The 26,509-nt window shown below is 40.3% G+C and overlaps 1 protein-coding gene across 2 annotated transcripts; it reads right to left on the minus strand.

Moving 5' to 3' along the window:
• Window positions 1-6,460: 6,460 nt before the first annotated feature.
• LOC125206267 (hyoscyamine 6-beta-hydroxylase-like) lies at window positions 6,461-7,855 on the minus strand. Of its 2 annotated transcripts, none has more exons than XM_048105548.2 (4): window positions 7,594-7,849; window positions 7,271-7,509; window positions 6,890-7,205; window positions 6,461-6,823 (listed from the first exon to the last, which is right to left on the minus strand). In XM_048105548.2, the coding sequence occupies exons 1-4, from the start codon at window positions 7,774-7,776 to the stop codon at window positions 6,596-6,598; spliced, it is 966 nt and encodes a 321-aa protein (XP_047961505.2). In that variant the 5' UTR covers window positions 7,777-7,849; the 3' UTR covers window positions 6,461-6,595. The 2 variants fall into 2 exon arrangements, with proteins under 2 accessions (XP_047961505.2, XP_047961511.2); XM_048105554.2 differs by having other exon boundaries at window positions 6,569-6,815; window positions 7,594-7,855.
• Between the last annotated feature and the right edge of the window lie 18,654 nt (window positions 7,856-26,509).

The following is a 26,509-nucleotide window of genomic DNA, read 5'->3' on the forward strand; positions in this document are numbered from 1 at the left end:
ATTGTTATTTTGATGAGAAAATGGGGGATTATTTTGACTGGCCAGTCTATGAAAATATATTTTGTGATACTCGTGATATTCCTTTTATAACTGCTTACAACTCGAGTTCACTTGGTAAGGGTGGCATAACTTATAAAACGTTTTGGCAATGAGCTCACTGAGTATTTCAAAATACTCAGCCCTGCATGTGTTTTCCTTATGTGCAGGTTGAACGATGGCGAGTGGTGGCGAGTGTTGAGCTTGTTAATTAATTAAGATGGTGGTTATGAACTTCAAGCGTAGTTGTGTCTTCATACATAGCTATTATTTCTCTTGGTCGTCTTCCGCTGAATTTTGATACACTTTAGAATTTGTTTTTGGAATATTGGCATCTTGCCTTCGGTTTGAGACCTTGGCCTTTTCTTGTGATTTCGTCTTGGATATTTCGTCGTACTCTTCAGATGTTTTGATCGTGATTTATGACACCTTCCTTTTTCTTTTAAACTTCTAGGTTTAGTAGTTGTTTTAAATGCTCTGATGTTTCCTTCATTAATTTGGCCAAGGCTCTTTAAATGAAACCCTAGCCTATGTTTACTTCTTTGGAGTCCGTTTGGGTAGCAGCCGCCGCATTTATTGTACCCTAGGAGGGTGGGCTGTTACAACATATTTCTTCTTTGAGAAGGTAAATAGATGATATACATTTTCTGTATACCTTTCCTCCTTTGGAGATGCTCTAATACATTATCAAATACCCTTCCCATTAGAGAAATAACTTTTACGAAAAAGAAGTAAATATGATAGGCTTTTTTGTTAGTTCTTTATTTACCTTCTCCTTTGTAGATGCTTTAAGAACATCTTCACTATTTTAAAAAATGTCATATCACTTTTCCAAAGATTCGATTAATCCCTCACAAAATCATTGGTGGGCAAGCTGTCGCTCTCAGTTGTCTTTGGCATTCGAGAGCGGCAACATCAAAGAGGAGGAGGATAGGGAGGATGTTGAGTTTATTAAACTCAATTACTTTATAATTAAGGTATTAAAATATTGTCTCCACCGCCTTTGGAGAAGGATCTGGAGTTGCCGAGAAAATCACCTAAGTCACGACATTTTTGCTATATTAAATATTTAAAGAATTGGCTAGAAGTATCCAGCTCCTTGTAACTGACTTATCATATAAAATGAATAAGTATAGACTAATCTAGAGAGATAATTAGCAATATTATATTTAGAAGAAGATAGCTAGAATTCTCTAGGTGTGATAATGTCGGTTAAGAACCGACTTAGACTTTCTATATATATTGGCACTTGGGCCATTTTGTAGTATGTGAGAAAAATCAAGAAAGAAAAGAAGTGAGTGAAAATTAGAGAGAAAGAGCCGTAGCTCAAGTGAGGAAGAGAGAGAGATTTGTAGTGCTGTAGAACTTTTGTTTTTTTTTATTTCGTAATCCTTTTGTGAGAAGCTTATAAATACTTATTCTTCATATTTCTTCTTTGTTGAGTGTTCCTATATTTTGTGTGTCAAATATCCAACAAATCTGGTATCTAGAGCCACTCGATCCTACCTATGGCGGCAACGTTGAACATGGTCCAGCTCCAAATTCCCAAATTGGAGAAACACAATTATGGGAATTGGAGTATTCAGATGCGAGTCTTGTTGCAATCACAAGAGTTGTGGGATATAGTTCAAGACGGCTACATCGAACCTGCCTCCCAAGAAGCCGAAGATACCCTGACGAACAACCAGAGGAACGCCCTCAGAGATGCTAGGAAACGAGACAAGAAGGCGTTATTCAATATCTATCAAGGTATTGGCGAAACTACGTTCGAGAAAGTAAGTGCCGCCACCACGTCAAAACAAGCCTGGGAGATTCTGAAGAATGCTTTCACCGGCGTTGATAAGGCGATACGAGTTCCACTGCAGATCCTACGTGGCGAGTTCGAAAGTTTGGCCATGTCTGAAACGGAGAGCATTTCAGACTACTTCACAAGAACATTAGTTATTGTGAATCAAATGAAAAGGCAAGGGGAGAACATTGAAGATGTTTGTGTCATTAAGAAAATTCTTCGATCCTTGACGTCAAAATTTGAGCACGTCGTTGCGGCTATCGAAGAATCAAAAGATCTCAACACCATGTCAATCGACCAACTGCAGAGCAGCTTGGAAGTCCACGAGCAACGCATGAAGAAAAAGATCATTTCGTCACTTGAGCAAAGCGAAGATGTCAATTCAAGAAAGTAAGAAGTCTGAGTCTGGGACATCACGTGGAGGATACAACCGAGGTCGAGGTCGAGGCTATCATGGTCGAGGAGGACGCGACCAAAATTACCAGTATAATGGAGGACGTGGACAGAATTACCAAAATCACGGACGACGAGGCCATAATTATCAAAACAAGGGAGGACGTCATAATTTCACCTATCGAGGCAGAGGTAGAAATTCTTATGGACAACAAGGACGAGGAAGAGGTCAATATAGAGGCGGTTATTCTCAATCCCACAATCAACAAGGGTTTGGTAAAGCAAATGTCGAGTGCTATACTTGTCACGAATTCGGGCATTACAGTTATGAGTGTCCAACAGCCGACAATACCAGGTCCAATCAACAAGTCAATTATGCCGATGGTGGAGATGAAAATGAGCAGGTAATTTCAACCTCACTTTTTACACATAAAGGACTTGAAGGTGATCAGTGCAGCACATGGTACTTGGATACTGGAGCTAGTAACCACATGTGCGGGAACAAGGAACTCTTCGTGGAGCTAAAGGAGACATCTTATGGGGACGTGACCTTTGGAGATTCCTCAAAAGTTGCAGTGCAAGGAAAAGGTAATATCTTGATTAAGCTGAAGAATGGAAATCATGGTTTTATATATGACGTCTATTATGTGCCTGCCATGAAAAGCAATATTTTGAGTCTTGGTCAATTGCTGGAGAAAGGATTTGATGTTAGTATCAAGAATTCTTGTCTTGCTATCAATGATGGTCGTGGTAATTTGGTTGCTTGTGTGAAGTTGTCCAAAAATAGATTATTTGCATTAAATATGAAACATGATATGTTGAAGTGCATGAATGCCATTGTTAAAGATGACTCGTGGTTATGGCATTTACGTCTTGGACATCTAAATTTTGGCGGTTTAAAGCTCCTGTCCACAAAGAATATGGTGAAAGGTTTGCCGCATATTGATCTTCCTGAAGAAGTTTGCGAAGGTTGCATACTTGGCAAACATCATAGGCCAAGCTTCTCTAAAGAAATGAGATGGAGAGCATCACGCCCGTTGGAGATCGTTCATACAGACGTTTGCGGTCCTCTGAAGCCTATTTCTACCAGAGGTAATCAGTATTTTTTGACTTTCATTGATGATTATTCCATAAAGACTTGGGTATATTTCTTGAAAAGGAAATCTGAGGTGTTTGATATTTTCAAAGAGTTCAAAATTCTTGTTGAAAGACAGAGTGGGCACTATATTAAAGTTCTCAGATCCGACCAAGGTGGCGAGTTTACATCCGATTTGTTCGAAAAGTTCTGCAAGGAGCATGGAATCGTTCACCAGCTTACACCTCCATATACTCCTCAACTAAATGGTGTTGCTGAAAGGAAGAACCGGACAATTCTTGATATGGCGAGGAGTATGATCAAAGGGAAGGACTTACCCCGAGAATTCTGGGCTGAAGCTGTCGCAACAGCAGTATATCTCTTGAATCGATGTCCAACCAAAAGTGTTCGCAACATGACACCTGAAGAAGCATGGAGCTCGTTCAAGCCCAGCGTTGCACACCTCAGAGTTTTTGGCTGCATATGCCAAAATTCCTGAAGCTCGAAGAATCAAGCTTGATGACAAAGGTGAAAAGTGTATCTTCGTGGGATATGGAGATCGAGTAATGGGTTACAAATTGTATAACCCACTCACGAAAAAGGTGATCATAAGTCGTGATGTAGTTTTTGAAGAAAATCAAGCATGGAGCTGGGAGGATAAGGAAGCTGAAAGCACACCAGGAATTGTACTTGATCATCAAGAAGATGCACGTGAAATTGAAGAACCAGATTCACCAACATCAGCTCAAGGTCCAGTCGGAAGGCCAAGAAGAATGCGGAATCTGAATGATATATATGAAGCTACTGAAGAAGTTGTTGGAGCCGGAGAAGAAAATGTGAATCTTATTTGTTTTTATTTGGATGGTGATCCTATTGCTTATGCAGATGCTGTACAAGACAAGAAATGGAAGACTGCAATGGATGAAGAAATCAATGCGATCGAGAAAAATGATACTTGGTCGTTGACAACGCTACCACAAGGCCGAAAAGCAATTGGTGTGAAATGGGTGTTCAAAACAAAGAAAAATGCCAATGGTGAAGTGCAAAGATACAAGGCGAGGTTGGTGGCGAAAGGATACAAGCAAAAAGCTGGAATTGATTATAGTGAAGTCTTCGCTCCTGTTGCTCGTCTTGAGACGATCAGATTGTTTATCTCGCTGGCCGCCCAACACAATTGGAAGATCTATCAGCTCGATGTGAAGTCGGCATTTCTAAATGGTTTTCTTGAAGAAGAAATTTACGTGGAGCAACCTGGAAGGTTATGTGAAACGAGGAGCTGAAGATAAAGTCTACAGATTAAAGAAAGCTTTGTACGGCCTCAAGCAAGCTCCTCGAGCATGGAATTCCAGAATCAATGAATATTTTCTGAAGAACGGTTTTGAGAAGTGCCCATATGAACATGCTCTATATTTGAAGAAAGATACTAAAGGTAACATGTTATTTGTTTGCCTATATGTCGATGATCTTATTTTTACTGGAAATTGTGAAGCAGTGTTTCATAAATTCAAGAAGAGCATGATCAAGGAGTTCGAGATGACGGACATTGGCTTGATGGCACATTTCTTGGGAATCGAGGTAGTGCAAAATCAAGATGGGATATTTATCTCTCAAAGCTCATTTGCAAAACAAATCTTGGAGAAATTCAAAATGGAGTCTTGCAATCCCGTTAATACTCCCGTGGAGATTGGTCAAGAATTGAGGAAGCATGATGGTGAAGCAGAGGTGGATCCAACTTACTTCAAAAGTCTGGTTGGAAGTCTAAGATATCTAACATGCACTAGGCCGGATATTCTCTATGGAGTTGGATTAATCAACAGGTACATGGAAACGCCGTCACAATCTCATTTGAATGCTGCAAAGAGGATTTTGCGCTATATTAAAGGTACGCTGAATGAAGGTATACTCTATCCCTCTAATCAAGATGTTAAGCTTATTGGTTATTCGGATAGCGATTGGGGAAGAGATTTAGATGAAAGAAAAAGCACTACCGGCTACTGTTTTTATATTGGAGATGCTGCCTTCACTTGATCGTCCAAGAAGCAAGCTATAGTAACACTCTCAACCTGTGAAGCCGAGTATGTTGCAGCAAGTTCAACGGTGTGCCATTGCATTTGGTTGAGAAATTTACTAAGTTTTCTGGGATTCACGCAACAAGGCCCGACGGAGATATGTGTTGATAATAAGTCTGCAATAGCACTTGCGAAGAATCCGGTGTTCCACGAAAGAAGTAAGCATATTGATACTCGTTATCATTTTATTCGGGAGCACGTGAACCAAAATGATGTGGAGTTGGTATACTGTAAGTCACAGGATCAAATTGCGGACATATTTACAAAGCCATTGAAACATGATGTTTTTAGGAGATTGAAGTTTATGCTTGGAATGAAGACCTTGAAGAATTGAGTTTAAGGGAGGATGTTGAGTTTATTAAACTCAATTACTTTATAATTAAGGTATTAAAATATTGTCTCCACCGCCTTTGGAGAAGGATCTGGAGTTGCCGAGAAAATCACCTAAGTCACGACATTTTTGCTATATTAAATATTTAAAGAATTGGCTAGAAGTATCCAGCTCCTTGTAACCGACTTAGCATTTAAAATGGATAAGTATAGACTAATCTAGAGAGATAATTAGCAATATTATATTTAGAAGAAGATAGCTAGAATTCTCTAGGTGTGATAATGTCGGTTAAGAACCGACTTAGACTTTCTATATATATTGGCACTTGGGCCATTTTGTAGTATGTGAGAAAAATCAAGAAAGAAAAGAAGTGAGTGAAAATTAGAGAGAAAGAGTCGTAGCTCAAGTGAGGAAGAGAGAGAGATTTGTAGTGCTGTAGCACTTTTGTTTTTCTTATTACGTAATCCTTTTGTGAGAAGCTTATAAATACTTATCCTTCATATTTCTTCTTTGCTTATTTTGTAATCCTTTTGTGAGAAGCTTATAAATACTTATCCTTCATATTTCTTCTTTGTTGAGTGTTCCTATATTTTGTGTGTCAAATATCTAACGGTGCGATCAAGGCCAAAAAGAGTATGGCTTGAGACGAGGCAGAACCATTCTGGGTTGATGGTAAGAGTCAAGGACAGGCATTGTGCTACGTTATTAATTAACAAATACTTAGTGGTGAAGTTAGATTTGATAAGTGGAATAAGACATAGCAAACATGTCTAAAAAAAGCAAAGTAGCATCATGATGATGAGATGAATGATAAGTAATACAAATGTTATTGATCCTACTCTAATCTGGATTGGGATAATGTATTATAACCTGGAAAAAGCATTGATCACAAGCATTAGACATTATTTTTGGAGGGTAAGTGCATCAGTGAAAGGACCAAAAGGTTTAGAAACATTAACAAATTCCTTAAATGAGAGTGATGGATAGAGAGGAGTGGCAAATAATTTTGATGCAGGTTCAATTATGCAGTCTTCCTTAGGATTGATGAATGTCGCAATGGTTGTTCTTCCTTGCACTCGATTCGCCACCACCCTATGCTCCGCACTTGTTAGCTTCCCATTGCTAATAATCTAAAATCAGGACAATATTTTAAAAACTAGGTAGAGTCATGAATGCAAGACAAATGATAAATTTACCTGAATTTGGGTGCCAATGTTGACTACAAAGGCATTAGGTACAACCTCAACCCCCATCCACTTTCCATTTAGCATCACTTGAAGACCTCCAACATTTCCTTGATACAATAGTGTGATGAAGCTGTGATCCAAATGGGGGAGAAGCCCAAGTGTCAAAGTCGGGTCGGGGCAGGCCGGGTAGTGGCTTGCTGTAAGAAATTGTACTTGGCTCATGTCTCCAAGGTATCCCTTTTCAAGCCCTAATCCTTGACATATAACTTCCAAAATTCTCAGACTCACCCTCCTTATTCCCTCTATGTACCTTGCCACTACTTGTCTGCACATCATTTTAGCATCGATAACGCCATAAGCCATATCCTTAATTATCGTTAGGGTTTTTACCTGTATCGAGTGGGGTTGTGGGGCCAATGTTGCACGGACTCCTCCAAAGGGTGGCATGGATGCTTGATATTATCCCTCCACAGATGAGCACCCTTTACGGAAAAACTGGTGCTTCCCATATACACCCATCCATTTGTATTAGCATCCTTTGATATTTCTTCACTTTCCAGCTGAAATAGCTCCTCCAACACATGTACCGCCTCACCTATCACATCCTCAGCCACTCCATGATTTGTCACCTATCAAAACACCTCATATCTTAACATTTTGATGCATATGGATGGATGGAGATTAATGAAAAATATGTCACGTGTTTGATTTACCTGGAAAAAACCATATTCTTTGCTAGCTTGCATGATTTTGTCAAGTGTTTTTGAATTGGCAAGGTCAATGATTGGGATTGTGTGACATATAGGGATTGCTTCGTTGCCAGCTCTATCCTCCATTAGGAAAATATGGCTTTCTGGAACAGATTCAACGTTGTACCACTTTGATTCCATGGACATCAAATCTGTTGAGCTGCAATTATCATCTGTCTTGTGCTTTTCAAGGAATTATTGGCCAACCAACAAATAAACAAATAGATGTTTAGTTTAAGATATCTTACCATGTAGAATAATGGAATATTCTAACTATAAATTTTTGGCAACTTGAATTATTTAATGATTCCTAACAATTTTATTTGGTCAACTTGGCCCCCGCTCCGTGTGATTTCTCATAATCCTAGAAATACAACACCTTGTACAATAATTACATCCCCGAAATTGTAAAGAGTAATATTTCACATTATAAGGTAAAAGATCTCATCTGGTTTACAAGCTATTATTATATTAGCATAAGTTTAGTTGTCATATATGGTTAGTAAGTTATTGAGTAAGAATCATTGAACACACTAAATAAAGGACACATATCCACAATATATAAGAGCATCTCCAATAGCCGCTAGCCCACCGGCTAGTCGATTCGCGTCGCTAGCCGGTCTGCTAGTCGAACTATTGGAAACGGCCGGCCGCGAATCGGCGAAAAAATCGGCGTGGGCTAGCCGATTTGAGGGCGCTGGCCGCCATTGTGGCGTGCCGATCGGCCAGCGCCCAATTTTCGTTTTTTTTAAAAAATTTTTTTGTAAACCTATATATATGCGATTTTAGTTTCATTTTCATTTGCACCACTTGTTTTAACGAGTTTTCTCTCTCTCTAAATTTCTGTACAAGAGCAATATCAAGCGATGGACAACAACAACGAGTCCAGTCCAGCGGCGAGCAGATCTCAGACTCCCACGGTACCCGTGGGATCTGGATAGGGCCAGATGGGCGGGCAAATGGGCCTAGGGTTTAACGTCCCTTGGCAACATTTGATGGGGATGATGGCGCGAGTGCAGGGGGGATGCAGGGGAGGAACCGGGGGGGATGCTGTGGGGGATGTCGGGCGGGGTGCAGGCCAACGGCAGGCAGGCAATGCCAGGGTGGGGAGGTATGCCCCAAATGCAGCAGCAGATGATGCAGCAGATGATGGGGATGATGCCGGTGTGGAAGGGAGGGATGCAGCCCGGTATGCATCCCGGGATGCAGGGGTCACCGGGAGGGAGACACGGTCTATCGTCCCTCTCTTGATTTTTTGACGGCTTCGTCTCACACGTCGACCCAAGTGGAGACGCAGTTCACTGGCGATGATCTTTTGTCATTGCATGAGATGGGGATCGATCTCGGGGAGCCGGACACTCCCGTTCCAGCGGGTCGGGCCGCGCCAAAGAAGAAGAAGACCAAGGGGTAGGGCAAGGTGGTCGGCGAGTCGTCGCAGCCCGCTGTTCACGACACCCCACACGGAGGAAGTCGACGGAGGATGAGTACGCCGGCGTGGCCAAGGCGTGGTTGTCGGTTTGCGACGATCCGCTGGTTGCGAACAACCAGCGGGTCGTCAACATGTGGGCTAAGATTAGAGCAGCCTACAGGAAGAACTGCCCGCACGGAAAGGACTAGAGCGGGGAGGAGTGCTGGAAGGGGTGGGAACGCATCAGGGCCGCGGTCGGCCGATTTTCGGGGTTGTACGCCAACGCCCTCCGCATGCTGACTAGTGGGCAGAATGAGGAGGACGCCCGAAGGATAGCGAAGAGTCAGTTCCCCTTGCCGGGGAAGTAAAAGTAGTTCACCTTTTGGGAATGCTATGTGTTGCTGAAGGACTCCGAGAAGTTTCGGGCGGGGTGCGACGCTGGGTGGCCGAAGAAGCGAAGGCTGAACTATTCTGGCGACTACAGTGGCGGATCCCACGACCTCCCCCCGGATGCTGAGGAGTTTCCGTCCCCTCCATCCTTTACTCGTCGCCCTCGCCCGGTCGGCCAAAAGCGGGTGCAACGGGCAGCGAGGGGAGGATCAACCCTATCGCCCCAGGAGGTCATCTCGGCACCCCCCCACGCGCGTAGACCTTATTCTCGCGTGCAAAAACGGAGGAACGGATGTACAAGGTCTTCCAAGAGTGGAAGGCCGCAACTGACCCCACGGAGAAGAGGTTTCTCCACTCGATGCTCGAGAACATACAGGTGGATTTGGATGCCACGAGGGCACTGGTTGGGGGCTCAGACGCGGGCTTAGATACCCCGGGTGGCGGCGGCGACGACGAGGAGTAGAGAGCGGCGGCGACGACGAGGAGTAGAGAGCGGCGGGGCTCGTGTGTGGAAGCCCGTTTTTTTTTTAAAAAATTATGTATTTTTTTTTTTATCTATGTACCTTTTTTTTAATGAAATGAATGAATTTTCCCGTATATGTCTCGTAAATTTAATTCCGTAATTTAATCGTAAATTTAATTCTGTAAATGTAGTTGTTTTTTAATTACTTTTATTGCGGCTGACGTCTGGCTGGCCTAAGGCTAGCCTATTTGAGTAAAATGCTGATGTGGCAGGTGGATTTTTAGTGCTGATGACGTGGCAGAGAGTGAGAGTGGCTAACTTATGACTAGCCTATGGCTGGCTTATTCTTGTTGTGGATGCTCTAAAGGAGAGTAAGCTTTTCAACTCTCGACTTAAATTCTCATTTGGGATCATGTTTGGCATTTCACCTATGTTCTACTATCAAAAAACAACTCTCCATCCATTTCAATTTCTAGTGCTTTGGTCTAAAGTTACATTTATAGTCACGGGTTCAAATATTACTTATTTTTGTCCTAAACCCACAAGTTCTAGTGACTTATAATTATTTTATTACAATTATATTTTTATATTTAATTGATTAATAATTAGTTAGTTATTTCATAATTAGACTATGTATTAGTATTTGGTACTTACGAATGTGTGAGGGGGTAGGAGTAGGGTTGGGGAAAAATATCGAAAAAAATGATATATCGCTCGTATCGTATTGAAAAATATCGAAAAATTATCGAATTTTCAATATATCGTAATTTTCGATACGATACGATATCGTATCGTAAGTTTTCGATACGATAACGATATGAATTTCCTTATATCGCGATATTTCGTTTTATATCGAAAATACGATATATATCGAAAATTTTCGATATATCGATATTTTCGATATATATCGATATTTTATTTTCGATATATATCGATATGTATCGAAATTTTCGATATATATCGATATTTAACGATATATCGAATTTCGGTACGATATATCGAAATATCAATACGATAACGATATGAAATTTTTTTATATCGAAAGTTCGATATATTGAAATTCGATATATCGAAACTTTCGATACGATAACGATATGAAATTCTTTCATATCGATATTTTCGATACGATACACGATACAACGTTTTCGATACGATATATCGTATCGACCCACCCTAGGTAGGAGTAATCAAAATGTGAATTTTAAATATTGTAGGGGTGAGAGTGCAAACTTTTCCAAGAAAAAGGATTCGGGAAACACCAAAATTATGAGGTTGTGCTAACTAATTAGGCCGACACCTGTTCAATAATATTGTAATGATTACGTTTGATGCCGATGCTGATGCTCATTGTATTTATAATTCATTTTTTTATTATCTATATTCTTTAGTCAAATGTCGTTATCTGCGACTTTAAGGCGACGAACAGATGTGGCAATCATCAATTTTATTAATTGACAATTTGGCTTAATTTATTAAAATATTCATCGAGGTAGAGACGCGTGAAAATTGCAGGTGGGAGTAAAATTAGGATTATAGTATTACAATAAATTATTTATAGATAGAAAATGCATCATATTAAAAGAAATAGACAAACATAATTCAACTCAGCATCACCATATATACTAAGCAATAGAAGGAACTAGAACAATATCTGAAACCCTAGCTTAACCAGCAAGCAATTCTAGCTAATAGACAAACTCCAGCCTGCTGAACACAGAGGACTGTCACGACCGCCCTTTTAGGGCTAATAAATTCGGACGATCGCGACTTAAAGGAATTTAAAGAAACGAAGAATAAGACAAGGGTTTAATCAAAAAGTTTGACCATCAATAAATGTGATATATGACTGAAGCCAAAATTCAATATTTTTCCAACAAGCAAGCCTCAAATTCAAATAAAAACTCTAAAAAGGTTCAAATTCAATAATAGTGTAAGAAAGAATTATAGACTCTAGCGGAAACGTTCAAGAGGAGTGACGTCATGTATGGAGACACGGCGACACCAAAAGTTTAACTATCAGCAAAAGATTTCATAATTCATTTTATGCTCAACACCCGCCAACGCTCATCGCCGTTCAACCTGCACATAAGGAAAATACATGCATGGCAGAGTATTTTGAAATACCTAGTGGACTCATGTCAAAACATTTTTATTAATTTATGTCACTCTTACCATAGTGAACTCGAGTTTTTGCAGTTATCAAAAGAAATATCATCGAGTATCATAAAAATAATTTCATAGACTGGTCAGTCAAACAATACCTTCCATTTTCTCATCAATCAACAATTCCATAGTGCGACGAAAGTGTGCCACACTATTCGCCCACGAGACCGGCCGACTAGCAAGGACGGCTCCCGATAGCCTAGCCTGATAGGGTTTGCGGCCCTACTCAGACCTGAATTCGTTTATATAGCCCTATAGCCTAATGGAGCGGACTCACAAATTAGGCATCAGGCACACAATATAATCAAAACAATCACAGGCATGACATAACATTTTAATCCACCCTTATAACACCATGATCAATATTTTGGTAATAAAAGAGTTTAGTGAATAAAGCCCACCTTGACTGCTTAGATCTCAAGTATGTTTCTTCCTTTTGTTATCTTGCTTCGCAACTAATGTTTCACCTTTTGATCACATATGCACGTATCATGTATTAGATTCAACTTCAACTCCCAATCATGCATGTCCCAACGCTTCCCCTTTTTTTTTCCATCGATCCGGTTTATATTATCATTCAAAACTAAGACACGCTTATCATATAAATTTATACACTCAACAATCTTAGATCTATCACCAACTTATGTCACACATGAGCGTTATTCACACGTCACATACACACGTACGCACGCACACACGCACGCACACGCACATGCACTTTCTATATACCAATTATCCCACTTTCGCTCGATCTAGATGCATGAGGGTTCAAGAACACCGATTAATCGGTTAGATAAAAAAAGAGGAGATCAAGGTACCTTTTCTTGATGAAACAATCGGTAGAAACAAAGTATACTCTTGGTTCTTCAACAATTTCTTGGGATTCAAAATCGAATCTCCTCAAAAGATGGAGAAATCTTGGAGGAAAGTGGAAGAAAATTGAGAGAGAGTGGAGTGGAAAAGAGGCGTGTGGTATGAGGGAGGGGGCGAAAATTGTGGTGCTAGGGTTTAGGGTTTTCTCTCCTATTTATAGAGTTCAATAATTAAATCTCTAGGTAAATAAATAGAATATCTGGGAAGATTTGATTCTCCACAATTAAATAAAATAAAATAAATATTGTGAAGTAGAGAGGAAGAAAAGTGGCGTGAAATGGGGAAGAAGAATAAGGAATTTTCGAGTTCTAGGCTATTTAATTAGCCTAGGATTTAATTTGGTATTTTCACGGAGTATAATAAAATATCACGGAGCAAAATAAAATAGCAGAAAATCTCCCATGTTGAAAAGGAAAAGTGGCGTGAATTATGGGGAGGATTAAGAGTAGACGATTTTTTCATATAATTGATGTGTAGGTTTTATTTAAATATTCACGGAGGAGAAAGATATCACGGAGCAGAATAAAAATAATAATTTCCTCATAGGGAAGTAGGCGTTTTTTATGCTTCTCCCACAAGGAATCTATTTAAAATATTATTTTAAATAGGATAAGGAAAGATTTCCTTAGATATGGTAAGATTTGTTAGGATCTTTGAATTAAGGTATGGAAGGGAATAAATAAGGGATCAATTAAACAAATAAAATAATTTCCTTCTCCCATAAATAGGGGATTTCGAAAATCCCCATGTGTAAGGCATAGGGGTCGAGTTTTTCATGAAGGAATAAGGAATAATTGGGTTTTGGATTTAATTCGAAATAATATCCCAAGCAAATAAATTAAGTCCGAAAAAAATAGAATTTCCCTCTAATAATATAAAGAGGTCGAAAATTCCACAAAAATGTGTTTATGGTATCTATGGAAATATTCTAAGAATCTCACTCACCTTTAAACAAATAATTCACCACCTAATTTCACCTTTAAATCAAATATTCATAAGCCACGTCATATACTCAACGAGTTTGACTTTTCGACCCAAGCCTCAACCCTAGACACAACTTGGTCATAAGAGCTCATGTAATAAATTCACTCATCATTTAATTCACGTCTCCCACATCATCAATAGTATTAAATAAAAAGAAAATTTTACGGCTCTAAAATTAGGGTTCGAAATTTCGGGATGTTCATCCTACCACTCTTAAAAGAAATTTCATCCCGAAATTTGGTAAGGGTCCATTCCTAGGATTATGTCGATATCTCCCATCGCCATAACTTGCAGGTCGTGAGCGACTAACTTAAGTTCTCCTAGTACAATTTCTACGTTCGAGCAGGTTCGGGAAATCTCTACTATCCCTCCCACTGGTGAGGACACCGTCATTCTATGTTCAGATTTTCTAACAGGCAAACTCAAAGTGTGCACACATAATTCAGATATAAAAGAATGCGAGCGCCCGTGTCAAACAACACAACAATGAGGGTATTGAGGATTTCACCTATACCTGCCAAGTTTCCATTCTCGTGATTCCCTTGCTCAATTCTGGGTTGTTTCTGACTCATGGCGTACGCTCTAGTTTGGGCGGGAAGTCTTTGATGAAAAGGCTGTTGCTGCCACTGAGGTTGATCAGTTCACTCCCGATCTCGTTGGTGGCACCCTCGGTTGTTGACGGAATCCTTGATTGTTTTGCCTCGCCCGGTTCCCACGTTCTTACTCGGACACTCCCTAGAGAAGTGACCATTTCCCCCACAGTTGAAACACCTAGTCGGGTTCGGCACCCTACACTCCCCAAAATGGTACTTGGCGCATACATTGCATTGGGGTAGCGGCAGTGTAGTGTTCCCGCGCTCTTCTCCTTGGGCATAGCCGCTTCAACATCCAGCGCGAGGGCCAGCGCCTCTGCGTATGTAAGTCTCCCACGGACAGCCAATGCCATCTTAATCTCATGTCTCAGGTCCTCACGAAACTTATCGGCCAGCTTCTCGTCCGTATCCGCCTATTCCGGCGCATAGCGGGTCATGTCACAAAGCGCGCGGTCGTATTCGGTCACAGACAGGCGCCCTTGAGTTAGGTTGTAAAATTCGGCTGCCTTTGCCTTGCGGTAGCTTTTAGGTATGTACTTGTCTTATATCTCGGCCTTGAATTCCTCCCACGTCATCCCATCCACTCGATCCCGTGGCATGGTTTTCAGCTTGGTATCCCACCAAAAGTCGGCGGACCCGGTCAGTTGGTGCGTCACGCAAATCATCTTCTCCTCATCGTTGCACACCAAAGTTTTGAAGATGCGCTCCAAAGCGCGTACCCAGGTTTCAGCCTTCGCCGGTTCTCCCATTCCGTCGAAGATAGGAGGCTTTTGGTCTAAGAACAACTTCACGACTTCCCTATCTACCCGTGGAGGTGGTGGTGGTGGCATTGGTTGTGTCACACTTTCTTCTTCCGAAGCCTGAGAAGTGGGTTCCTGGTTCTCACGTCTTACGTTGCGTCTAGGCGGCATTCTGATTCATTTTCACCCGAGTCGTTAGCGTACTTATTCAAATCCAATAATAGTGATGTGATATACTTGCAAAATTATGATTCTTTCTATAAGTAGGTTTCAAGGAATGATCACACAGTAGCATTGTAAGAAGGCAGTTGCGCAAGAAAAGACAGAGGACAGTTGCACAACAAGATGAAAGATACTTGGAAGAAAATAGAACGGACAAGTATATTCACGCAATAGTGTAGAAAAGAGTAGAAATAGTTCATTGCAAGATAAGATAATAAAAGGTGCAAATTCCCCACAAAATCTCAAAACGTGGTCTCAAAGAGGTCTTAGTACAACGAAAGAAAGGAGTAAAGCAACCGCGAAAGAAAAATGGTAAATGTAAATAAAAGCTTTAGAAATCTCAAAACATGGGGAAAGGAAAACAAGCAATCACTATTCGGTCACTATTCATCTCCGCCCTCATCCTCTTCCGGTTCTTCCGACTCTCCGACACTTTCCGTGTTTGAGCCTTCTCCTTTCTCAGATGGTCCCATCGCCTCATCTTTCTTCTCATCGCTTGGGGGCGAGGGAATTGAGGTGAGCATCTCTTCAACCTCCCTCTCGATTCTTAGAGGGGCCGAAGTGCGCATCCTAAGTGTCATCCTTCGGGGAACGCGAACAACGTGCGGCTCCTCGTCATCGCGATACTTCATTCGACGCGCTGCTCCTGGCGAGTACTTTTGCGTGGGCGGATGGAGTGGAGGTCCGTCAACTGCAGCTGACATGGCCGGAAGTAGGACTCCTGTTAAGCCAACGAAGTCTCCTCGAGGCGTGTAAGCGTCCAGCCAGTGGTCGTAAAAATCAGTGACGTAGTTTAGGAGGAACTGTTTCCCGTCCCACTCTAGTTCTCTGTAGCGCTCCACCGGGAAATTCGCATTTTTGGCGTAACGGCGACGCATCAGGGCATGATAGGGTTGAACCATCTATAAAAAGAAATAGTCATCATCGTCACAAGGGGTGGAAAGGAATACCGAGTGTGTGTGGTTTCAAATGGTGCTGTGAATAGGATGGACATGTGTATAAATATCGAAAGATGGCGGCACAAGGATAGTATCATGTCGGAAATTTTTGTTTCTAATGTAGTTATTAGCGCGTTTCCTTTCACGTTTCGTCAAGTCCTTATACACACTAATTGCCTTGTACTAGTCATTCCGCGTCTCTATTGTTGATATAATCGCAGTGATCACACAACTAAATCATGCCAGGTAACAAGTAATTCAGGTCTATGCATTGCAAACATTGTAACATAATCTCACGTAATCACATTTCACATTTCATAAATTCACAAGCTCGCATACAATATTTGACGGATCACCATTCGAGAAGCATCGCTTCACATTCACACACTATTTCCTAACTCCTAGGAGTCATCCTATGGCATACTCTCTATTTTCACAACCATAACATTTTCCACCGAAATTTTCAAAAGTATATTATTTTCTACATGACACATTCTTTATGGAATCCTTGCTACCTCTGCAGGCTTGATCAGATGCATCAAGTTCTTTCTTCATCTCATTTTCACTCGAGTTCAGGACTGCTCCATTAACAGTTCCCCTCAACTCAATTGTCGATGAAGGACATATGTTCATCTTCTTCCGCAAACGCGAGAAGAATTGATATCCCAAAGCTTTAGTGAGAACATAAGCAATTTGATCCAATGTTGGAACAAACCTGAGCTCTAGTTTCTTCTCCTTCACTTTATATCTAACAAAATTAATGTCAAGCTCTATATGCTTGGTCCTTGCATGTAGAACCGGATTACTTGCCAGTGCTATTGTACTCACATTATCAATCCAAACAATAGGAACTTCCAGTAGCTTAACTTGCAGCTCATCAAGAAGAGAGGTGATCCAATCACAGACCTTCTATCATCCAAATCTGCAGCCCAATCAGAATCAGAAAATGTCACCAATTTAAACTCTGATTTTTGCATATGAAGACCATAATCCATAGTTCCAGCTAGATATCTCAATATCCTTTTAACGACCTTCCACTGTGTATCAAGTGGTGAAGCCATGAATTGGCTCACCTTATTCACACTGAAACTAATTTCAGGCCGAGTGATTGTAGCATATTGAAGTGCTCCAACAGTACTCCTATACAACTTGCCATCAGAGAAAGGATCTCCATCACTTTTAGAGAGTTTGAGGTTTGTTAGCATTGGAGTTGGGAATGGCTTTGAGTCTAGCATCTGTACTTTTCCTAGCAGTTCCTTGATGTAGGATCCTTGGCTTAGATGAAGACCTTGAGCAGTCTGAGATACCTCAACACCAAGAAAGTGCTTGACTTCCCCTAGATCCTTTAAAGAGAATTGCTCACCGAGTTGAGAGATGATCTCTTTGATGGCAGATGGAGAAGTACCAGTGACAAGCATATCGTCAACATAGATTAAAAGATAGGTGATCTCCTTACCATTGATTCTGAAAAAGAGTGACGTATCAGCCTTGGATTGTGAAAAACCAATGGCAAGTAGAGAGGCCTGAATAGTCATGAACCAAGATCTGGAAGCTTGTTTCAAACCATAGATAGCCTTATTGAGCTTACAGACAAGAGTAGGACCACCTTGCTCAAATCTAATTGGTTGTCTCATATAAATTTCCTCACCTAAATCTCCATGTAAAAATGCATTGTTGACATCTAGGTGAGTAACATTCCAACCAGAGGATACAACAATTGAAAGAATGATCCTTATAGTTGAAGGCTTAACCACTAGACTAAAGGTCTCTGTGAAGTCAAATCCGGGCTCTTGTGAGAATCCTTGAGCCACTAGTCTAGCCTTATGCCTTGCTATGCTTCCATCAGCATGTTTTTTGAGCTTAAAAATCCATGTGTTCCCAATCAAGTTTTTACCCGGAGGGAGTTTGGTTAAAATCCAGGTTTTATTTCTAAGCAAGGCAAGAAACTTTGCGAGCATTGCAACTTTCCAAATAGGAATAAGAATAGCCTCAAGAGCCGATCTAGGAATGCAATTAAGAGAAATGGTGAAGGTTCTGGGCTTAAAGATACCGACTTTGCTTCTGGTGATCAACTTATGACAAGGTTCGGCCTGATCTGTAACAATAGGAATTGGAGGGGGTGAAGAAACATTAGGAGAGGAATAAGATGATGCAATTATAGGTGAGCTACAATGACCAGAAGAGGGATCAGAATGATTAGCCTGAGAATTTGCACTAGGTAGAGGAGAAGCTGAAGGTAGAAGTGAATTTGGTGGAGGTAGTGTTGTTGTGTTGGGCTGAAAGCTGTGTGAAGGGGAATTAGATGCAAACATAGGAGAAGCTATAGGTGTGGGATTTGTGGAGGGAAGAGATGAGGGAATTGGGTTCAAAGCTGGAGCTTTATGAGGAAAGACAGACTCATAAAAAACCATGTCTCTTGTTACGATGACTTTTCCAGTGGGAAGAATGGCTTTGTAGCCCTTATAGGTAGAGTTGTATGTTAGAGTTTGTATACTAGAATCACCTTTCGAGTGATTGAATACTGTTAAAACTCTTCCGGTGGAGGTAGTGTTGTTGTGTTGGGCTGAAAGCTGTGTGAAGGGGAATTGGATGCAAACATATGAGAAGCTATAGGTGTGGGATTTGTGGAGGGAAGAGATGAGGGAATTAGGTTCAAAGCTGGAACTTTATGAGGAAAGACAGACTCATAAAAAACTATGTCTCTTGTTACGATGACTTTTCCAGTGGGAAGAATGGCTTTGTAGCCCTTATGGGTAGAGCTGTATGTTAGAGTTTGTATACTAGAAATCACCTTTCGAGTGATTGAATACTGTTAAAACTCTTCTGGTGGAGGTAGTGTTGTTGTGTTGGGTTGAAAGCTGTGTGAAGGGGAATTGGATGCAAACATAGGAGAAGCTATAGGTGTGGGATTTGTGGAGGGAAGAGATGAGGGAATTAGGTTCAAAGCTGCAGCTTTATGAGGAAAGACAGACTCATAAAAAACTATGTCTCTTGTTACGATGACTTTTCCAGTGGGAAGAATGGCTTTGTAGCCCTTATGGGTAGAGCTGTATGTTAGAGTTTGTATACTAGAAATCACCTTTCGAGTGATTGAATACTGTTAAAACTCTTATTTTATTTTCCAAAGGAATAAACATATTATTTTTGTCATAATGTTGTTATGTTTTACATTTAATGGATGTTTACTACATGTTTAAATGTATAAGTTGTTGGAACTGGCAGCGGAAGCGGTGCGGTTGATTAACATAATTTAACAATTATTAATCGCACAAATAAATCACATAATAATCAGATCTATTTAGCATATTTTTTAGACAAAATCTATTCGCTTAATTCTTACATGTATCATGCTCATAACTTGAACCAATCAAGTTTTAAGAATATTGAAACCTAAAACATGCTTTTCTACGGAGCAGAAATAATACCTAATTAATTCTCCAAAGAATTGAAGATGGCTAGCAGCTTCTCCACGTGACGCTTTGAATACTAGACCACATATCTTCTCTCTGGTTCCCGAATTGTACTCTGATATCAGTGTGGGCTGATCTCACCAGAATACTAGGACTTAAATAAAGAAGATAGAATAAATCCTTTTCCTAATTGGAGAGAATTTCGAACTCCTCTAGTATAGAGGGGGACGAAAATTATAGCATATAAAATTATGATATCTGTCTCTTTTATTCTCCTATTTATATTAAGTTCCTTTTGGGCCCAGACAGGGATCTATGGAAGGTTTTGGATATGGGCTCATCCAATTTACTTTTTACTAATTAAATTGAACCCACAATTTACAGAAGTAATATTGAAATCTCCCCATCCAAATCCGAAAGTATAAGTAATCCGAGTTTCCGTTTTGACTTTCATTTCCCGCGCTTAAGATAAAAATGTCCATTAATTAATTAATGTCTACTATGAACTTAATTAATTAACTTCTTATTAATTCCAAGAGTGGACTTAGCATGAAACGCTTATTTATTATTCATAGAGTAATCAAACTCCAACTAGCTAAGGCTTGCACTTGAGGGAAAAATGCTCTCAATTTCACCGACACTATGTGCGATTCACACATAGTGAAGGGGCGATTTTCACACACTGATTTTCTTCTGCAATTGTTTAGTTTTTTTGGTGTTTCCGTTTCCGATTACTGTTCTATTGGAGGTGGTGGGGGTCCTCTCCTGGTGTTTGGGGGCGTCGTTTCTGGTCGATTCAGTTCTTCTGGGGTTGTCTTGGATTATGACAAAGGTGTCGTCATTGGAGGGTCCGGTGGTTGGGGAGGCTTCCGAATCGACTTTGATAGCTCTGGATGTTAATATGGAACGGTTAGTGGAGGCTCCAACAGCAGAGGAGGTCCGACAATCTGTTTTTGGTATTAGAGCAGAGAGTGCGGCTGGCCCGGATGGTTACTCAGCTTTAGGGTTTAGGGTTTAGGGTTTATTCTTTCAAGCCTGCTGGCCCATCATTGGAGAGGATGTGGTCGAGGCAGTCCGGGATTTCTTTGAAGGCTCTCAAATCCCAAGGGGTATTGCGGCTACTTTGATTGTCCTTGTTCCAAAGAAGAAAAACCCCTCTAAATGGGCAAAGTTTAGGCCTATAAGTCTTTGCAATGTTATGAACAAGATCATTACTAAGCTCATGTCTTCAAGGTTAGCCCCTCTTCTTCCTTTAATAACTGTTCCAAACCAAAGTGGGTTTATTAGAGGAAGATTGCTGAGTGATAATGTCTTGTTGGTGAAAGAGTTATTTCATGAACTCTGGAAGGGGGTGGTCTCTCCTAACATGGTCTTAAAATTGGACATGGAAAAGGCTTATGATCGGGTGCAGTGGCCATTTTGATGGGGTTTGGTGCCCCTTGCACAGCGGAAGACTTGTACAAAACAAATAAATCAGACGAGGATCTATTTGACCGATTATCAAGTTGGAAATTGGTTGTACTCAGAAATTAAAAAAAAAAAAAGAGAAAAGAAAAGAAAGAAGAAAGAAAAAAAAGAAAGAAAAAAGAAAAAATATAGTATATAGAGAATAATTTGAGGTCTTTGGAAGTTGGGAAGAAATTAGACAAAGTCTAGTTATTGTTGAGAAGTGTTTTGGTGAATGGTTGAAGTTGAAAGTGGATTGTGTAATGTCTTAGAATTTCACATCTTATTGGGAATTTAGTCACTTTAGCCAAATATTACCCTACCTTACCAAAGAGCCTACATTATAACCTAAACAAAAGACCTTTCGGACTCTAGATTTATTGTCACACGAAGTAGAGGAGAGGTTAGACATTGAGCAAGTCTATGGTAAACCATGCATTTTTCATTGATTTGAGTGTTACTTGATATCCTATACACTTTTGAGTGAGGTGAATATACACACATATATACATCCCGAGTGAAGCATGAATCCAAGGTGATATACGAGTTAGTAGTAAAAGTGCATTCGACGGCTTAACTTGATGGAATTTGTATTGTGATATGCTCCTTTATTCCGTATTCTTTGAGACGATAATGATGTCTAAAACTCTTTTGAATCGAAGTTTCTTCTAGTTCTTTTTCTTCATTGCTTGAGGATTAGCAATTGTTTAAGTTTGGGGGAGTTGATTCACTTGGATTTTACATGACTTTAGAGGGTAGTTTTACTTGGTTTTGATCATATATTATGTACTTTGAGACATGGTTATAGCTACTTCTCTATTATGTTGGTATTTTGCCCATTTTGTGAAGAATGTGTAGAAAAATGTACAAAATATGTGGATGTGCAGCTGCTCAATGTTCAAGACAGCTTATCTGGAGATTTTGAAGTCCGATTCGCATGTAATGCATACCATTCTGTTCGTCTTCGAAAGAGCTTTGCATGGATATCTTAAACGTCTCAATCGGAGTTCGGTAGAAGAAGTTATGGCCGTTTTACCAAGACTGCACAGAGCAGTGACATAGCTGGCGACCCGCCAGGTCCGCATGCAAACGAACATGGCGACCCGCCAGCAAAACACGAAAAAAACGCCGTAAGCAGCTGGCGACTCGCCAGCTTCGACGCACACCCAACCTGGCGACCCGCCAGCTTCGTCGGACAGCTTATTTCGGGCCCAAAGTCAACCCCAGGTATATATATGCCTAGGAAACGCCTCCAAACATCATTCTACACGCCTCCTACCCCAAAAATACCACTTTTTCACCTAGAAAGAAGAGAAAAACGAGCAGAGGATGAGTATTCATCGCAAGATTGAAGACGAGGCCTCCAATCCGCCCAATCCAATTCTAGGAGTTCATCTTTTAGTTTTATTCTTGTTCAAACAATGTTTTTGCATATTTCTTTGAATATTTCTCTGACTTTTGTGTTGATCATGAGTAGCTAAATCCTTCGTAGAGTTCTACGGGGGAGATACAATGATTCTTATGTTTAATTGATTTCCTTTTTCTATGCCTTGGCTCATGTGGTTATTTTGATTTCTTCTGTGCTTATACATTTATTTGACTGATCACCTTATAAATGCATGTGGATTTTACTACAAGAACTGAGAAGTGAGTAGTTTAATTTGAAAGAGAAGAAATTGACATCTTTGCCAATATAATCGAGAGATTTGAGCCTTTGAATGAAGGTAAGTACCTTAGTTCTAGGAAAGAGACTTCGGTTCTAGGTAGCAATATACAAATTATATGCTTTGAGAAAAGATATAGTTTTACCTTAGTGATAGCTTAATAACCCTTGGGACCCTTTGTTGGCATAGGTAGGAAGTTAGTTGAGCATAGGATAATTGTTATCGATCCCGTAGGATTCTACCCTTCTCATCCTTGATCTACATCCGTTTTCTTATTTGCTTTTAGTTCTCTATTTGTTTTTAATTGTTTTTACCTTGCTTTTAAATAGATTTAGAAAAACCAAAATTCCAATTCATCTAGATAGTAGGTTGACACTGATTGTCTCTGTGGTTACGATACTCTTTCCTTACTATTTGCTACATTAGCCTCGTACACTTGTGTTAAAATTAAGTTGAGTCAAGTTTTTGGCGCCGTTGCCGGGGATTTTTTTGTGTTACTATAGCCTAATATCGTGATAAAAATTAAGTTTACTAATCTAGATTTTACTTGCTTTATTTTTCTTTTCTTTTTGAGTTATTCTCACTTTTGTGTTTTTCTTTTCAAGTTGTATGCTCACTCGCTCTAAGGGGCAACCATTAGAGTTATTCGATCCTGAGATCGAAGCATCCAATCGAAGGAGAAACGCTCAGAGAAGGCTCAACCAAAGGCGATCACTTTCGCCTCATAAGAGAGAACCGCCTATTCATGTTGCAATAACAATGGCGGACAACGTAGAGAACAATGCACCACATCCAGATCCGGTAGTCCAACAGCTCCAACTACAACTTGCAGATTTGGTGAAACAGGTTAAAGAAAAAAAATGAACAACAAGCCACAGTGTCAGTGCAAAACATTTACGCTTACAGAGAGGTAGAGAACCCCCCCATTGGCAACGATCGGATCGATGCCAATCATTTTGAGCTCAAGCCAGGATTGCTTAATATGGCTGAGGCTAATGCTTTTGCGGGGAAGGCCAATGAAGATCCTAACAAACATCTCACTAAGTTTATTCAAATAAGTAACACGGTGAAGCTTAATGGGGTGAGAGATGAACAAGTCAGACTAAGGCTATTTCCATTTTTCTTGAGAGATGATGCTACAGACTGGTACGACAGCATCGGGTCAGGATCTGTTAAAACGTGGGATGTCATGGTAGACTTATTTTTGGAGAAGTATTTCCCACCCAGTAAAGTTCTGAAGAGGCAAGCAGAGATAATTCAATTCCAGATGAAGCCTCATGAGACAATCCGAGAAGCATGGGCCAGATTTAAGACACTGTTGAAGAGATGCCCAAAGCATGGTCTAAGTCCGGGACATCAAGTCATAAATTTTTATAGGGGGTGCACTTCAGATGCAATGCGTGAACTGAATTGGAGCGCAGGAGGAGCTTTCCTTCAATTAGGAGAGAATAATGTCATGCAAGTGATTGAGAGAGTAGCTTCCACTGATGAAGGATGAAATAATGAAAGAAACAAGTCATACAGGGTGGCCTCTGCTACAGAAGATGATAGGATAGACAGAATGTCAAAGCAGCTAGATCTTTTGACCACTCAACTCGGGATCATGGAGATGAGACAACCTGGACCAGAACTGCAAGGAGGAGTTGAAGGTGTCAACTATGTGCACCAAGGAGGGAATAACATGAACTTCAACAACTATCGCCCCAACCAAGGTGGTGGTAACCATAACAACTATGGTAAGAAAGTGCATCCCAATCTCTCATATGGGATTCCAAACAATGCTCTGCAACCACCGCTAGGATTCACAGTGTCTTATGGGTTGGTAGAACAGCAGAAAAAGCCTACTACTGAAGATATCTTGGCAGCATTCATGAATTAGACTACCAAGTACATGGACAAAACTGACAAGTACATGGAGAGCACTAGTCAAAGGTTGGGGAAAGTTGAAAACGACGTGCAAAGCTTGAATGTGCATATGAATGTGCAAACCCTAAACCCTAAACCCTAAGACTGCAAGGCCATACATCAGCCAGGGCAATTTCTCAAGCTGTAGGTGTCCAACATCAGCCAGGGCAATTTCCAGCACATACCATAAACAATCCCAAAGACTGCAAGGCCATACACTTGAGAGGTGGTAAAAGCTATGAAGGACCTTCCATGACTGTAGAGGAAAAGAAGAGTACTCCAGAGGAAGATGTCAGAGCAGAAGAGAATTCCAAGGGAAAGAATAAGGTTGACATTCAGACCAAGAAAGACGCAGTGCCAGAAAAGCTGCCCCCTCCCTCCATTCCTACGACAGTTAGAGTGCCCCATTTGCGGTGAAGAAGAAGAAGTTGGATGAGCAATTCTCCAAATTTCTCGATACTTTTAGGAAGGTTCCCACGTATGCAAAGTTCCTAAAAGATGTGCTCTCCAAGAAGAAGAAGTGGATTGATTATATTATGAGACGGTGAACATATCTGAAAACTGTAGTGCGTTAATTCAAAAGAAGCTACCTGCCAAGCTTAAAGATCCTGGGAGTTTCTGATGGGGTTTGGCGCCCCTTGCACAGTGGAAGACTTGTACAAAACAAATAAATCAGACGTGGATCTGTTTGACCGATTATGCGATTAATCACATCACATGACACGCCAATTATGCCCAACGGCATCAATCACATCACATGACACGCCAATTATGCCCAACGGCATCAACCAAGCACGTGGCACCACATAAGTCATCATGCTCACTCGAAATAGCGTTCTCATTCCCAATCGTTAGTCAAGTTATTTCATTACCATTTTTCATCCGATAGATATATATTTCATACGTCATATCCAACTATGTTACCATATCACAGGTTGCTTAAATAATCACACGATAACATAAGTATGCGATGAACACATAGTACATAGCACCACACTAGAGGATTAGGCTATTAACATCACCTCATAGACTTATGAGCATAAGCCCTTTGCCCATGTAACTTTCCTGTCAATCCATATCATTTTCCTTTTTATTATTGCTGATAAACTTCTCACTTGTATATTATTCACATAAAAATCATAACAATATCATAATCTCACATTTATTCTGTAAGCCTTAACACTAATCTTGATTTCCATAATTCTTTTACTCTTTAATCTTGTTTCATCAATCAATATACAATAGTCCTCACTATCATTATATAGTTTATGTCTATATTCTAATCTCATTTTATTCATCATCCTTCGTTGTTAGAATGACGATCACTATCTACCGATAACTAATCATAATCTAATTCCATTAAGTTATGGATTCAATATGTGTACTTAATGGCCAATAAAATTCAAAATTTAATTCAACTTACTTTGCATTAAGATCATGATCCCATGTATTCAACACTTATTCTCTTTCTTCTCCTTATACGTATATTATTTCTAGGGGTGGGTCGATACGATATATCGTATCGAAAACGTTGTATCGTACGATATACCAAAAAATCGATAATATTTCGATATTTTTCAATACGATACGAGCGATATATCATGTTTTTGGTATTTTCCTCCAGCCCTAATTGTTCCTAATCATGTAGCACTATTCACATCTTAAAATTATTACTTTAATA

Source organism: Salvia hispanica, chromosome 2, assembly GCF_029641045.1.
Source record: "Salvia hispanica isolate PSC_SH4W2 chromosome 2, Shi_PSC_v1, whole genome shotgun sequence".
NCBI classification, from domain to species: Eukaryota; Viridiplantae; Streptophyta; class Magnoliopsida; order Lamiales; family Lamiaceae; genus Salvia; species Salvia hispanica.